This window comes from Solea senegalensis, linkage group LG17 (genome assembly GCF_019176455.1).
Source record: "Solea senegalensis isolate Sse05_10M linkage group LG17, IFAPA_SoseM_1, whole genome shotgun sequence".
NCBI classification, from domain to species: domain Eukaryota; kingdom Metazoa; phylum Chordata; class Actinopteri; order Pleuronectiformes; family Soleidae; genus Solea; species Solea senegalensis.
The window spans coordinates 1,093,809-1,109,541 of record NC_058037.1 but is presented as its reverse complement, the minus strand read 5'-3'; the positions used below and the strand labels follow the sequence as shown (position 1 = coordinate 1,109,541).

Sequence of the window (15,733 nt, the reverse complement as noted above, 5' to 3'; positions counted from 1 at the left end):
TAACACGAGTTGTTTTACCACATGGGTGGAGCCTGGTTTTAGTCACACCCCAGAATTTCTGACCAAGAAATGACACTGCATCCCTGTCCCTCATGGCTGCATGGTGAGATATTACCTCTCATAATTTTTAAGTAAATGGGCTCCAAAGTCTGAAAATCAGCATGTTGCATTAATAATTGTCACAACCGTACACGTATTATCTGCAAGTAAATACACTTTTGGGGGCTCAAAACAAAATATTATGTTTTGTTGTGTGTACAACTGTTCAAACATCTGTTCCTAGCCATTTACTTGTTAGCATGTTTGAGTTATGCTAGGAATTAGCTAAAAATGTCACAACCGTAACAGTCACAACCGTAACAAATTGTAACGTTACGGTTGTGACATAATCATTATGGTAGTGACAACATGTAATGTTCCACATATTTAAGGACATTTTTCATCATTATTATTACATTATACTCTTAAAACATAATAATAATAATAATAATAATAATAATATTGTTATTATATTTGATTTTTAAAGCACATTTAATTCTTAAGAATCTCAGAGTGCTAAATAATGTTTGATATGATAAGGAAAGAAGGAAAGAGAACGAAACTAGAAACGAAAGAAAGGAGGAAAGATCAAATCTATCAGTGATTTATCTGACAGGGAGCAAAGGAAGGTCAGAAGATCATGGCGAAAAAGACAGCAACATCACAGGCTATTGGTGAAAAGTCAAAGAGAGATGGAGAGATTGTGCACAACTTCCACGCCACCTCCCACACCCTCTGCCACGCCTTCTCCCATGCCGCCTTACCTTCCACGCACTTCTAGTGAGACTGTTACTCCACGCACTTCTAGTGAGACTAATAAGAGACGTTGGAATGCGTGACCACAGAAAAATAAACTTGAATGGATGAAAGAAAAATATAGAAAACGGTGCCATAGATTGTGCATGAGGCCAGAGAAGTCAAAATGTTCCGCAAGAACAAAAACTCAGAAGGAAGTATGGAAGCACAGAGTTCCTGTGCATATCAGAAAGACCCTTCTTTTTCATAACACACTCATGCACAATTTGCAGAAAAAAATACAAGTCTGCCAATTATAAAGAGAAACATGGATTAAGAAGCGCATTGACAAGCAGGTTGCTCAGAAAATACAATCTTGTTTCTATGCTCAGAGAAACACTAGGCAGCTCCCACAGGCAGCTCTCAACACGACTGCAGACAACCCACATCTAAAGTTCACATATCAGAGACATAACATTTGTGTTTGTAAAATTCACATTAAAAGGCAGGTTATGAGTTAATATTAAGCAATAAGGTTGAGGGGATATAATACAACCTTGCAAACAAAATACTGTGGTCACAAGCAAAACAGTGCAGTCACTACCGTAACAGTGCGGTCACTACCGTAACACTGAATGTTTTGTAAAATAAAATAAGAATTGAGTCATTAAATAACATTTTATGATAACTATTGGTTAAATATACATTCAATGTAATAACTAATGAACTCTGAGATCTCTATGATCAGTGTAATTCATTTTACAAAAAAGATTGCATTTAAATTTTGATGAGTCTTCGAAAATAAACTTTGAAATTTGATAAAAAAATTATTTTAATTGATTTAGTTGTAAAACCCTTCATAATAAATTACTAAAATTATTCTTTAGAGGGTGTATGGACACACAATATTAACAGATTAATATAATGGTTTTTATTGCAGTGTGTTGCTGTGTTACGGTAGTGACAAATTTCAGGAGTTGAAAAACATTTCAAGAACAGGCAGACATTAATATATGAAATTTGACTGCGCCTTTACTAGATATGTACCATTGAAATATGGTACAATATATGTATGGACAAGGTTTTTGGAAAAAAACAACTTTTGAAAATGTGTTTCCAACTGTGGACTTTGCACGAATTTGGTAGAATGGCCCATATACATATATGTATGTATGTACTCTATTATTTTATCTTTTTCTGCCCATTGAAAATAAGTTCACCTACATTTTACACACTTTACACTTTAGTAAAGCAAAGTTGACGTATAACAAGAAAGAATAAAAATGTAACGACACAAATGAAAAACAACTTCCCCATGATGTGTAACAAAAGACTGAACACACATAATGCACTTGTTCCGTGCAGCACAGCACTCTCCTGACCAGTTGGTGGCGCTCTCTTATTTTGGTCAAACAGGAAAGTGAGTGGTGCACACATCTTATTTGTAGAAACATAATTCAAGGAAAAATCTCTCAGGTAAAAACAATGAACAACTATTTTGTGTCATTATAAGATTAAAAGAAGGAAAATGAATTACACACACAAACATTAAATTGCTGTGTATACATGTGAAGTATATTTTGTATTAGGAGTAATTTAGAGAACTTTGAAGCGTAGTCCCCACGTCTTTGTGCGTCACTCACTTGTGAAACACTGTAATCATTGAGCAGCCTCACTGTAAAACACTGCAGGATAAAGTCCACAGTTCTCCTCTTAATCCCAGTTAATCTCATGCTGAGTTCACAAAATTAAACATGTAGTTACACCCTCTTTAGTGGAAGACTAGTTTAGCTTGAAGTGTCCTCTGAAATATGAACTGTGAACTTTGTCCCCCAATTTCTTTTTAGCATGTAGTCAAAGAGGACGAGTTATTACAGGAAGCAGTATTTTTTTTTGCTTTTTAAAATCAGAGCCTTGTGTAAAAAAAGCCAGTCACAGTGATGATCGGTCATCGTGAAAACTGCCGTTTTTACTCATTCTTATCTCAAATCGGTCCTCGTCCTAACCAAGCGCCCCTGCATCGAGACCACGATGACACGACATCACCTCCACTGGACAGGACACGTCAGAAGACTGTCCATGACCTGACTCCCTCGCCAGATCCTGTTCTCACAACTTGAATCCGGCACAGGATCCTGATTTCTGTGGCGCTGCTCAAACCGATGAGGGAAACTTGGCTGAAGAAGAAGGAAGCTACGTTAAGAGATGCTCCGCCCACATTCAAGACATAGACTTTGTTCTCTTGGTTGTGTGAATAAATAGACACTTTTTTTTACAACTTTATTTAGCATTTGTCCGTATTAGAAACGTCAATAAACTGAATATTTCGTACAAAAGTTGAGAGTCCCGACAAACAAACATAAACAAATACAAGACAGACAGACAGACAGACAGACAGACATATCCTTTATGGTCAGGACTTCCACTATCAGAGGGAAAGACAGAAATCCTGCACTTTTAACTTTTCACAGATGTTTTGTTTTTTTTCACTTAGACAAATATCGTGATGTATCGTTATATGATTGTCTTGCAACATATTGATTATCACAGAATCGTTGTATCGAGTATCGTATCGCGAGGTACCCTGTGATTGAGTTTGATGGATGAGTGGATGGATGCATTGAAAAATTGATGGATGGTTAAATGATTCATAGGTCGATGATGATAGATGAATGATACAGTGATCATTTGATGGATAGAGACAGGAGAAATAGTTAAATAACATAACAATAAAACAACAAGTTATCTAACAAGAACAATACGCAGCAATAAACATGAATGTACAAATAAATAAGAAATAAATAGAAGCAGACTGCTCGGTCTAAACTCCTCACACCATTTCCTTCCCCATACTTAGGGACCACAAAGAAAGTGTTGCGCGGCGTGTGTCTGCACTTTGGTGTTGGAATGTGTTTCAGTGAAACCTGCCTCAACTTGTGCTTCTCTCCATATGTGAGGGGCATAAAGCGTGTGATGGTCAACCAGGTTGTAACGAGCTTTGCAGCCTCGTCGCGTCTGGTCTGGCCCACTGTGAGGGCGGGGGGGACTCATGTCAGCGTTCACAGCTTTTGAACTTTTACTTTTGCACTCGGCAATAAACGCAGCTGTCCACACCGTCCCTGACTCTTCTGTTCTTCACCCCTTCAGGTGGTGTATTTTGGAGACAGCATGAGGTCAGACATGTTCCCCGCCAGCAGCTTCGGGAAGTGGGAAACAGTGATGATAGTGGAGGAAATGGAGGGGGAGGGGATCCAGAAGAGCGACGCGGCGATGTCTAATGAGGCCCAAGTGGAGCCGCTGGAGAAGAAGGGAAAGTTTGAGGTATGTTCACTGAAGCAGCTGTTTCCGTTTAGTGGCCCCACCACCACACACACACACACACACACAGGTTTGCACTGCTATACATTTAAGGACTCACAATGACTCCCATTTATTTAAACAGCCTTATCCTTAACCACTTAAACCATAACCACAATTCAGCTCCTCAGAAATGTGGTTCTACTTCATAAAGACCAGGTTTTGGTCTCCATGAGGACTACTGGTCCCTCAAGAGTTAACAAATAAAAATATAAACACCTCTGTTTCTCTTTGTGAGTGGGTGAAAGCTTGGTTGCTGTCATCAAGTGTGTTTATATGTCCGATCAGAAGTCTCTAACTCGATGTTATTTGGCCCACAACCTTATAAACAGAATATAATAGTAATTAGGATTGTTAGCTCATTTCATGGGCAGTAACACCTAAGGTTGAGTTCATATGTTGTTATTTAATTTTTTTTATTGTGATCTCGTCTCTTTCTTCTGTCTCACCTCCCTTGTCCTTTCTCTCCTCTAATGTCCCCCATTTTTCCTTTCACCCCAACCTGTCTAGGCAGATGGCCGCACGTGTTTGAGTCTGTTTCTGTCAGATATTTTCTTCCTGTTAAAAGGGAGGTGTTTTTGTACAGAATTTGCATTATGGTGATGAGATATCGTGATATGATTTCACGCTAATTTCCCACATAGTTGGACTTTTTTGTCACATGACCGGCCCCCTCATGACCAGACTGGACACTCATTGGCCCCCAGGGTAGTTAGAGTTTGAGACCCCTGGTCTAGATAATTAATAGGAAACACTGATTAATCGATTCACCAACTTTTTTAATGCATACAAACTCTGTATTCCAAGTAATTTTATGCACAAAACAGCTGGAGAGATATTGCACCCACATGTTACACAGAAGGTTTTAAAAGCTCAGTATTTTGTAACCCTGACAGTCACAAATGGGAATACTCATCTTTTGGCAAGAAACACCAAGACCTCTTTTTTTATTTTTCCTCAAAATACAGATCAATGCTGAGGCTTTTGGACCAATTGTTTGAGCTATAAAACATGGATGCCAAAAAAACATCACCAGGAAAAACTGATTTTAGCCACTTTACAAAAGACTCATGAAAATAAATGTAATGCCTGCTTAAGTCTGTGATATCTTAAGGTATCATCAAAGTCGTTCCACTGCTGCCTCCATCAGCAAATTCAAATGTCTCATTTTGTCAGTTTGGACTTTAAAATCCTTGGATCTAAAAACACCACGTTCCTCTTTGGACGTTCCTCCAGAGGAGTGAGCAGCGACCAGAGTGACACAAACTGCAATTTCCAGTTGAACAAGTTTGACTGATGGCCAGATATAATGGACTAAAGCCAGTGTAGTTATTATTAAAGGAATACTTCACCGGTTTGCATTTAGCTTTTTATTTCTAGTATAGGGTAGTGTTTTTGAAAAATTGTGCTTCCCAACCTCAGTTTCGCCTTCTTTTCTTTGTTACTGATGGTGGACACTGTTTACATCCTGGGAATGAGGTCCCGCCCCCCTACGAGTGGGTCGTAGGGGAACAGGAGTGCGGAATTAGTGCTGCAGTTTCAAGGCTCGGACCAAGTGTCCAAAAAAAGAATGAAGATATTTCTCGGCTAAGGGGAAACTGAGGCTGGGAAGCATCAGTTTTCAAAAACATTAGCCCTATTCTAGTGATACAAAGCTAAATGCAAATCAGTGAAGTTTTCCTTTAAGTGGCTAAAATCTTCTGTAATATCTGCATCACAGCCAGTGTGAACGTGGCTCTCTGCTTTGAGGGGAATCACACAGCTCAGTGACAACCTTACAGACGACTACATTCACATTTCCAGCCATTCCAGGCTGATTAAACGCAGATAAAGGAGTATTTGCTGCTTCAGGGCTTTTAAGTGTCTTTTGTGATTAATTGAATCACTGTCGATCTGAGGTAAAGTAGGTCAGTGGTTTGTGTTTCAACACTTCAAGCGAGGTGATACCTCCGGCTGTCTGACTTTGTTCTGTTTCTGGATCCATTTCAAACATTATTTTTAGACGTACTTGATAAAAAATCTTCATAGCATGCATCTTCCTTTGCATATTTTTCTTTTGTCTCGTCCTCTTGTGGTGTCTGTGTTATGCAACAGTCCCTGATGATTAGGCTGACATTACAAAGCAAAACACCCATTTCTCTCTAAGGCACACGTATCTTGAACCCTCTTCACGCCCACCTCCTGTTGTCACGGCGATTGCAGCTCTTTCTGCTTAGAAAAAGGTATTGATGTTCTGAATAAGTGAGAGGGGGATTTCTCAGGAAATATGATTTACCACCGTTCTGAAAAGTTACCCAGAAGTCTGTGTGAGTTAAAGCCACTTTAAAGTCTCCCACATATTCCCCTGTGCTCCGGGTAGAATTCCCACCTCCTTTAATCAGGTCTGTACTTGTCTGAAGACGAGTCCTGACGCACGGTTACACAGTTTGCCCCGTGTGTGTCGTTTGCCTCGACAGGAGCAGGGCATGAAGTCACCCTCTGCCGTGTCCAACCAGTGGGGCTCGTACTTTGTCGACGTATACAGAAGTGGAGGAGAAGACGAGGAGAGCCAGAAACTGACCTGGTGCAGCCAGTGCATTCACAAATACAGCACTATGGCCATTCCTAGTGTTGAGCACATAGCAGGTATGTGGAGAAGAAGCTATGGAGACAACTGCCATCGTGCAAAAGACGGGGTACACGCTCACCAGTCCATCGCAGGAACGAACCTATCACTTTTATATTCACACATTCAAGTTAGACTGTCATAAAAAAAAAAAAGTCAGAACTATGGGATAAAAAGTCATAATTATGAGATAAAAAGTCAGAACTATGAGATAAAAACTCTCAATTATGAGATAAAAAGTCATAATTATGAGATAAAAGTCATAATATGAGATAAAAAGTCATAATATGAGATAAAAAGTCATAATATGAGATAAAAGTCATAATATGAGATAAAAGTCAAGTAACTATGAGATAAAAAGTCAGAATTATGAGATTAAAAGTCAGAATTATGAGATTAAAAGTCATAATATGAGATAAAAAGTCATAATATGAGATAAAAAGTCATCACTATGGGATAAAAGTCATAATTATGAGAAAGTCAGTAATAAAAAGTCATAACTATATTATGAGATAAAGTCAGTATTATGAGATAAAAGTCATAACTATGAGATAAAAAGTCATAATTATGAGATAAAAAGTCATAATATGAGATAAAAAGTCATAATCATGAGATAAAAAGTCATAATATGAGATAAAAAGTCATAATTATGAGATAAAAAAGTCATAATATAGATAAAAGTCATAATCATGAGATAAAAAGTCATAATATGAGATAAAAGTCATAATTATGAGATAAAAAGTCAGATGAGATAAAAGTCATTATGAGATATAAAAGTAATATGAGATAAAAAGTCATTATGAGATAAAAGTCATAACTATGGGATAAAAAGTCATAATTATGAGATAAAAAGTCAGAACTATATAAAACTCTCAATTATGAGATAAAAGTGAGATAAAAGTCATAATATGAGATAAAAAGTCATATTCATGAGATAAAAAGTCATAATATGAGATAAAAAGTCATAATCATGAGATAAAAAGTCATAATATAAAAAGTCATAATTATGAGATAAAAAGTCATAATATGAGATAAAAACTATGAGATAAAAAGTCAGAATTATGAGATTAAAAGTCAGAATTATGAGATTAAAAGTCATAATATGAGATAAAAAGTCATAATATGAGATAAAAAGTCATCACTATGGGATAAAAAGTCATAATAATGAGATAAAAAGTCAGTATTATGAGATAAAAAGTCATAACTATGAGATAAAAGTCAGAATTATGAGATAAAAAGTCAGTATTATGAGATAAAAAGTCCAAGTTCGACACAAATTTTGTAGGTGTAACGTAAACAGGAGGTTGGAACCTTAGTTACTTACACATTCAAAATAAGATCTGTAGCTTTGTGACCGAGCACCTGCTTCTTTAAACATGAGCAATAAAGTTTTAAAGTCTTTAAAGCCATTGAAAGCAAACAGGTAGTTGTGAGTGTAGCAGCTAAAGTTAATAATAAAAGCCCTATCTCTACGTGCTAAATAAATAAGAAGGCTGTTCATTTAGGAAGTTTTTACAGAAGGAAAAGCTGTGAGAATGAAATAAAATGACAGCATAAAGGGATGTACCGCATGCAGACGCAGCATAAAGGGAAATGCAAACAAGCCCAAAATAGACTCCTGGGGTTCTCCAAGCTGTTTTTGTCTGATCTAGAGACATATGTCTAAATATTGTCTTTCACTGCACTCATTTATTCAGCAATAACATAAAGTTATTTCAGCTTCTTCACATGTTTTCAGTGCAATTGTACCTGGCATAACAAACTGTTGATCCACTGCTGCCTCCTTTATGGACTGTTTTCAAACAATTATCACAAATGAAATGATCTAAGCAGTAAACCAGGGGGCAAAAAATTGTTTTTGTTTTTCTGCTGTCCCCAATCGAAGCCATGTTTTGGCTTAGCTTGTGCACGCCCACCCTTTGCTGCACAGTCACACACTGACTATGTGTCTAAGAACATAATATATAATCCTTACCTTTAACATCAAATGACTGAATATTACTAATTTAAACTCTGTTGTCGATACAGTAAATCTGTGGACTACGTCGCACAGAAAGCGTTTCCTTTGGTGAATAACGCAACGTATTGTTTAGAACAATCATGAGATTCAAATTCACTGTGTAAAAACAGAGATTAAAAAAAATGATGAAACAGATCGTGGTGGAAAATCTCTGTCCCCACATCAAACGTTCTCTCCATCTTTTGTGTCTCGTCTCAGCGACAGACATAAGAGGCAAAAGCAGGGGCTGAACCAGAGCCACATGTGAGTCAGAATCAGCTCCAGCTTCTTCTTCTGTTGCAGAGCAGTTAGTGTGTGTGTGTGTGTGTGTGTGTGGGGGGGGGGTAAAAGAGCCAGTCTCCCATATAATGATGAGCTCAGGGCTGTTTTCTCACTGAGATTATTTGTTGTGTCTGTATCTGGATGTAAGCGTTCCAGTTCCACCAACACTGGTGGTCGTTTGTCTACAGTTGTTTACAGATGTGTATGCGTGGGGTTTCCCTCGCACATTCCAGGACATTTGAATCTATGTTTTTTAGGACATTTTGGGATTGACCCCAAAGACAGTTCATTTTCTGGGAACCAGTTTGGCTCATTAGAGACATTATTCTGACTGGAAAATGAAGTTAGTGTCATTTCATGAACCGCTCGCTCTCCCTGCACCAAATCCTCCAGAGAAAGTCTGCGATGTAACATCACGGCACACAGGAGTTTTTAAACCACTGTTGCCTTCATCAGTAGTGGCGTGTTTCCACCGGCTCTATGCGCCTCGCCACGCCTCGCCTCGCCACGGCACGGTTAAGGTTTGTTTCTCAAACTGATTCCCAGCACTACCCTCAGTGTTCATTGAGTCATGATATTCATTTTATCCCTGGAGGTAAAAATAGGATGATTTGATACTGCAGTTCTGAACAAAGCGTGCTTTTCCCTGCGAATGATAAATCAAAAACGTGAGTGTTTGCCGTTGAGTAGCCACAGCAGCGTAACATGTGCTCCATAACTGTTCTGTTTGATCTTTCCAGATCTCCCTCTGGATTTCAAGTTCCCCAGGTTTTCTCCTGACAAGCCCTACACCACCGGCTACTACCCCCGGCCCCCGGATTCTTTGCTGAAGTGGTGCGAGAGTCTGTCAAAAGAAGTAAAACAAAAAAAAAAGAGAAAAAAAAGGAAAACGGTTTGAGAGAAAGAAAGAAAAAAAAAAACAAGTCCTCCCTTACCCCTCTGCCTCAGGAGAGGAATGTGCCTCCATATTTGCCTGTAGTTTCCCACCTGACCCCCCCCCACCACCACCATCTGTGGAGCACAGGAAGCATAACCTCCTCACCCATTCAGAGAAGCCACAGTATCTCTGTAATAACGCCTGAACGTTGTTTCGTGGTTTAGTGACAAAAATAAGTGTGCGTGTCTGCATACAGTAATAATAAGAGATGTCGTGTTAAATGTTATTTTTTATGGTTGATTGTGTTTCAAAACCTTTCTGGGGGATAAAAGGGAACCTCTTCTTTCCCCTTAAGTGATTACCTCAAGAACGTTATCGACAGTCACAGTGTCTGTCCCTCATTGTGGCTGAATTTATGTTTAACACCCCTGACATCTCCTTTTTTTTTTTAAATAAAATAAAACAATATTTCCTTTGACTGTATGATTGACTCACCTTAAAGGGATTGTTGAAGGCCACCACTTAACTATAGGCTCACCCAATCACATTTTAGACCAGTTAATGTCTTTGATATCACCGTTAGGCATCCTTCTTCTTGACCGCTCACTCTCCCACACCAAAGTCCATTGAGAAAATCAGTGATTTCAGCTAATAGAGCTGCGGGTCTCCTGCTACGTCATTTGGTAAGTTTGTTTCAGTGATGTACTAAACCCTCACAAAGAATCAAACCCTGAATCAACAATATAACATAATCCAACCTAATGATGGACACAGCTGAAATCTGTGATTTTCTCTGTGGAATTTGGTGCAGGAAAGTGAGCACTTTTCCACTTTTACACAAAGGAAAAGACTGTGTAAAGTCATCCTCTTATTGTGGCATAAATTCTGTTGTGTGATCCTATTGTTGGCCCTTCTTGTAGCCGTGTTTGAGTGAGAGCAAGCCACTGTGTCTCATGCTGCTTCTCTGAGCAGGGGTGTGCTGTAATTATGTGTGATTATCCGTGTTCATAATCACATACGCAGGACTGTGTTAAGTGTGTGCGGCCCGACTTCAGAAGAAGAAGAAGTACAAACCACACTTCAAAACCCCGTGTCAGTTTAATGGAAGGTGTTTTACTTTTCAGGTCATTGCTGCTAAAAAACTGGCACAATGCTGTCCTTTGTGTTGGCTGTTTCGTAAAACACAACTTTGGGAAACAACGCTACTACTACTACTTCTACTACTACTAATAATAATAAGTAATAATTAATGATAAAGACTATGTTAGATGTTCTCTGTGTTCTTTTGGTGCAGCGGTGACATGTGCTCTTTGAGTGATTAAAAATATGAACTACTTGTGCTTCATTCATATGCAGTACCTGCATAGTGACATCATATATGCTTTAAAAGCCTTGTGTAGAGTTTTTCTTTTGTCGGTGTGGAACTCGTGCCATAATATTTAAAACACACTCACACAAGACTGATATCTCGGCACATGACACTAACCAGTGCCAAGACTGGAAGGTCAAATTTCAAGGTCAAAAATACAACTAGTGCCAAAACCGAAATGTCTGTTGTCTAATTGCCGTTAATTCAATCAGTCACTTCCACAGGTTTATTTTAAACCGAGTTCTGTAGCTGTGAGCATAACAGAAGTTCTCGTTGATCCCAGTACAATGGCCTTGTTTAGACTTCAGCCCAAATCATATTTTTAAGCATATCCAGATTGTATCTACTATCTTAAAAAAAACACATGAGATCTAAATTTCCAAAGTTGATTCAAACCACATGAGGAGGTGGCTTGGAATGCGATTCTGGTCGTATTTTTACAGATCCATTTAAATCTGAACGTCTTGGTCACTCACATAGGATTTACAGGACTCCACTGAATGCTACTCGTTGCATAGCATCTCAGTCGCGGTATCGGAAGTGACACTTCCACTTCAATGTCAATGTGTCGTCTTCCACCGACTCTGTTTGCATTGTGTACCGGCTCCATCGAAAACATATGTTCTATTTTTGCTGGATGACGGAACATTCAGAGCAGGACATGTAATGTAGTGCAACACATTTGTTATTTACACACATGCAGTGGAGTCCCGGGGTTATGCGTCGCTCGAATAACAACAACAACAATAACGATGTAGATCTAGAGAGACGGAAGTTAATTAAGCAATAGTTTAAAAATGTAATAGTTATTTTACTAGAAATCCATGTGTGAGATTAGACTAGACAATGTCAATACAGACACTCTGATCACATGCAATATATAATCCAATTTGGGCTGCAGTCTAAACTAGGCCTAATTCATCTACTGAGAACTAGTTATGTCAGGTCCTAATGACTCACTTTAATATGCAAACAGGTCAAGGCCTAGTGGGAATGATGGTAAATCTCTTTCTTTAAGTCTTTTGTGTATAATACAAAGAAGAAAAGATATGACGACATATTTTGGCATCGATTTACATGCAGAATTCATTTTACTCCATGACGGTTTACATTATTTGGTTTGATTTTTATTCTGCGTCCTTTCATGGAGTTCGGTTAGATGGATTTGCAGAGTATGTTAAAAATGAATTATCTAACATGGGTGAAGCCAAATGTAAGCTGTAGTTTATGCTACTATAGATCAATATCTACAAAATATTGCTTAAACTGAGCAAAGAGAAATCAAGAGGACAGTGAATGGTAACCAGCGGTTTATTATTGAACAGAGCCAGCAGAACAAATTAAAAAATACAAAATCTGAAATACTTCCATGTCATGTATCAAATGCTTTGGGGTCTGTTGGCTTGTTTACGGTGTATTTCATTAGCAATAGGAACATTTAGCAGCCTATTTCACACGGTTTGGCCTGTTGTGCTTTTACACTGTGATTGTTACGTATTAGATTCTTTGAAATTTTACTGTTGAGATTCTAATAAAACACAGACCCATCGCACATACGCACAAAACTGAACTGTTGACGGTCTCAGATAAGTTCATTCTTAACTGACCAGTGTTGCATTTGAACAGGTTTTACATGTGTTACATTTGTTGTTTATCATTCAACGTGTTTTGTGGTTGTTGTTTTTCATGTGTTTGACAAAACTGCTTGTATGTGAGGTTGCTCCATGTTTGCTCCATGTTTGCTCCATGTTTCCAAGTCAGGAATTCCGAGTTCCGACTACAAATGGAACGCACCATGAGCATCCCTGAACTACACAGAGATGACACTGGTTTCAGTCTTCTCATTTTGCTCAAATTCTAAATGTGGAATTGTTCTTTTTCGATGGCACCGTCTCACAAACAGAGAGAACATATTTTGAAAATGTGCAGTGTACAGCTGTTGGCACAAATGTGAGATGGGTCATCCACCGTGAGTTATTGTGCTGTATGTGTGTGCAGAGTGTTTCATACATACACTTGTAGTGATTGTACTCGACTTTTCTCATGCGACCTTGAAAAATTTGACATGCAAATTTGCCTTATGTTGGATTTATTTGTAGTCTTGAGTCGTTGAAAACACACAGGGAAGGTTCAAGTCTGTGTTCAAGTGTTGAAGTACTGTCAATGAAATAAAACCTATGACGATTTTCCTAAATAAGACCTGTTCTGGTGTTTGTTTGTTTGTGTTTGATTATATCTAAGAAGGTCGACCGTGTCTCATAAACTGTACTGCCCTGCAAAGACAAACATCACTAAAAAAACAAATAAACGCGACATTGAACCTGTTAAATGAGGGTAAAAACCCTGCATAGTTCTGCTATAACATGGTTGCCCAAATTAAAAACGTGACAGGACGTGGCAGTGATGCAGCAGTGATGCAGCAGTGATGCAGTAGTGATGCAGCAGTGACACAAAGGCAACACTTCGCATTTCCACATGTGCAAATATCGAAAAACATACAAGTAATATTCGTGTTTCATTAGCAGTTATTTCTAATCAGGAAATTTACCCAAATTCATGTTTCATTGTGCATGTGTGGGTCCTTCAGTACGACATCCTCATAATGTCTAACCTCTAACAAATGTCCATGGTTGTCTTCTTTGTTGTCTCTTCACCAAAATAGCATGCCACATATTGGAATAACATTACAGTACATTTTAATATTTAGCACTGACAGATCAACTACCAACAGACCAGTACTGTTACACAACCCTTTTCTTCTACTTTGTTATTAATATACATGTATATATGTATATATATATATATATATATATATATGTGTGTACATATACATGTATGCATATTAACCATATTATTGACAGTTTACACACAGAGGGAGGATGTTTATCTGTATTGTCACTATCAGATAAACTATAAATAATACTAAGTAATCACATGTTGTTCCTGAACCTTATTTAGCGCTCACTTGTTGCTCATTCATAGCATGTAAAGGGAGAAAACAACAACAACAACAAAATGTATGTATGACAAACACAGGGGGTGTGGTCTGGTGTTGAATAGAAAAAAGAAACGAGCATTATTTTGGAGAAGGTTAGAAGTTTCCAAGACAGTCTAGCTGCAGACCTGCACTGTCAGGACCCTTCGTTACGGACCTGCACTGTGAGGTCTCCTGCACTGTCAGGACTGGAAGTTGATTCGAAGCCTTTCAAAATAAAAGCGACCGTACCGGCAGCACGTATTTTTCGTTCCCAATGTTTCTTGGATCTTTATTTTATGTTTACAATGTAAATATGTTTATGTGTATCCATGTGTTTAATGAAAGAGATTTTTTAAAAAAACCTGTATATCTTTCCAGTTCAACTGTATAAGGTGAAAAAACTCAGGAAAATGTCAAGATAAAAAACGAACAAAATATTATATATATATATAAAAAAAAAGAAAATACAAAACGTTATGACCACTTCTAGGGTTATTCTACAGATAATCAGTGCAAACTAGATGTAAATCTATTGTTATGATCCCCTATAAACATTATTAGCCTACTCAAAACATGCAATATTTTAATTTAATATAATTCACAAAAAGGACAGCTGTTAGTTTAGTCTGCACTACAAATTCATATTGAAACAATACATCTCTGTAAATACACCTTAATGTGTGCTGACTGTTCTTTTATACCATTATTTATCATTGAAAATTTAGCCCCCTGCACTGCTGGATCCATTTACATATTGATTTACTTGTTTTTTTTATATAGGCATATCTTATGTTTGTTTGCAATTATAACACCTCATAATTCATTTAATAATTGCTTAATATTGTTTCGGCGTAGTGCCGGTAGTTAAGATCGAAATATGCATCTCTAAGAGACAAATAATGTCGTAATAAGTAAAACAAAAAATATAAAAATGATATGATATAATTCAGTTTTCTTGGTCTTTGAGTAGGAAAATGGCACATTTAAGTGAGCACTATCATACGATAACAATGCTAAAAACTACCCAAAAGTCCAAAACCCGATTCTTTCAAATTAATATAACTTTACAGGACAATATATAGTGTGCAACATAACGTTCTAGTGAATAAAGACTGTTTCTGTTTCTTCGTATGACGCAAAGTTGTTGTCACTTGACTGTTACCCACCTCGTCGTCTTCACACTTCACATGGGGAACGAAAAATACGTGCTTCAAGTATGCTAGCTTTTATTTTGAATATATGCTTCCGGTATGGTCGCCTTTATTTTGAAAGGCTTCGAATCAGCTTCCGGTCCTGACAGTGCAGGTCTGCACCTAGACCCCTCTCCAAGTTTCCGACTTCTAAACATCCTAAGTAAAAGGAATGCAGCATCTGCTTCTAGGGCCCCCTGGGTCCCCCTTTTCTTTTAAAACGCCCCTGCTTGAGTTGAGCGAGTGAAGCCCAGTGCACAGAGGGAGGAGGAGGGAGAAGAAGGAGGGAGGGAGGAAGGAAGG

General features: G+C 38.0%; 1 protein-coding gene across 1 annotated transcript in view; it reads left to right on the top strand.

Moving 5' to 3' along the window:
* Positions 1-10,790, top strand: part of nt5dc1 (5'-nucleotidase domain containing 1) — a 68,997-nt gene extending 58,207 nt beyond the window's left edge. The window contains exons 10-12 of the mRNA XM_044049693.1: positions 3,922-4,095; positions 6,588-6,756; positions 9,758-10,790. Of these exons, the coding sequence (XP_043905628.1) occupies positions 3,922-4,095; positions 6,588-6,756; positions 9,758-9,915 (501 nt within the window). The 3' untranslated portion in view covers positions 9,916-10,790. The remainder of the gene's footprint in view (positions 1-3,921; positions 4,096-6,587; positions 6,757-9,757) is intronic.
* The last annotated feature ends 4,943 nt before the right edge of the window (positions 10,791-15,733 follow it).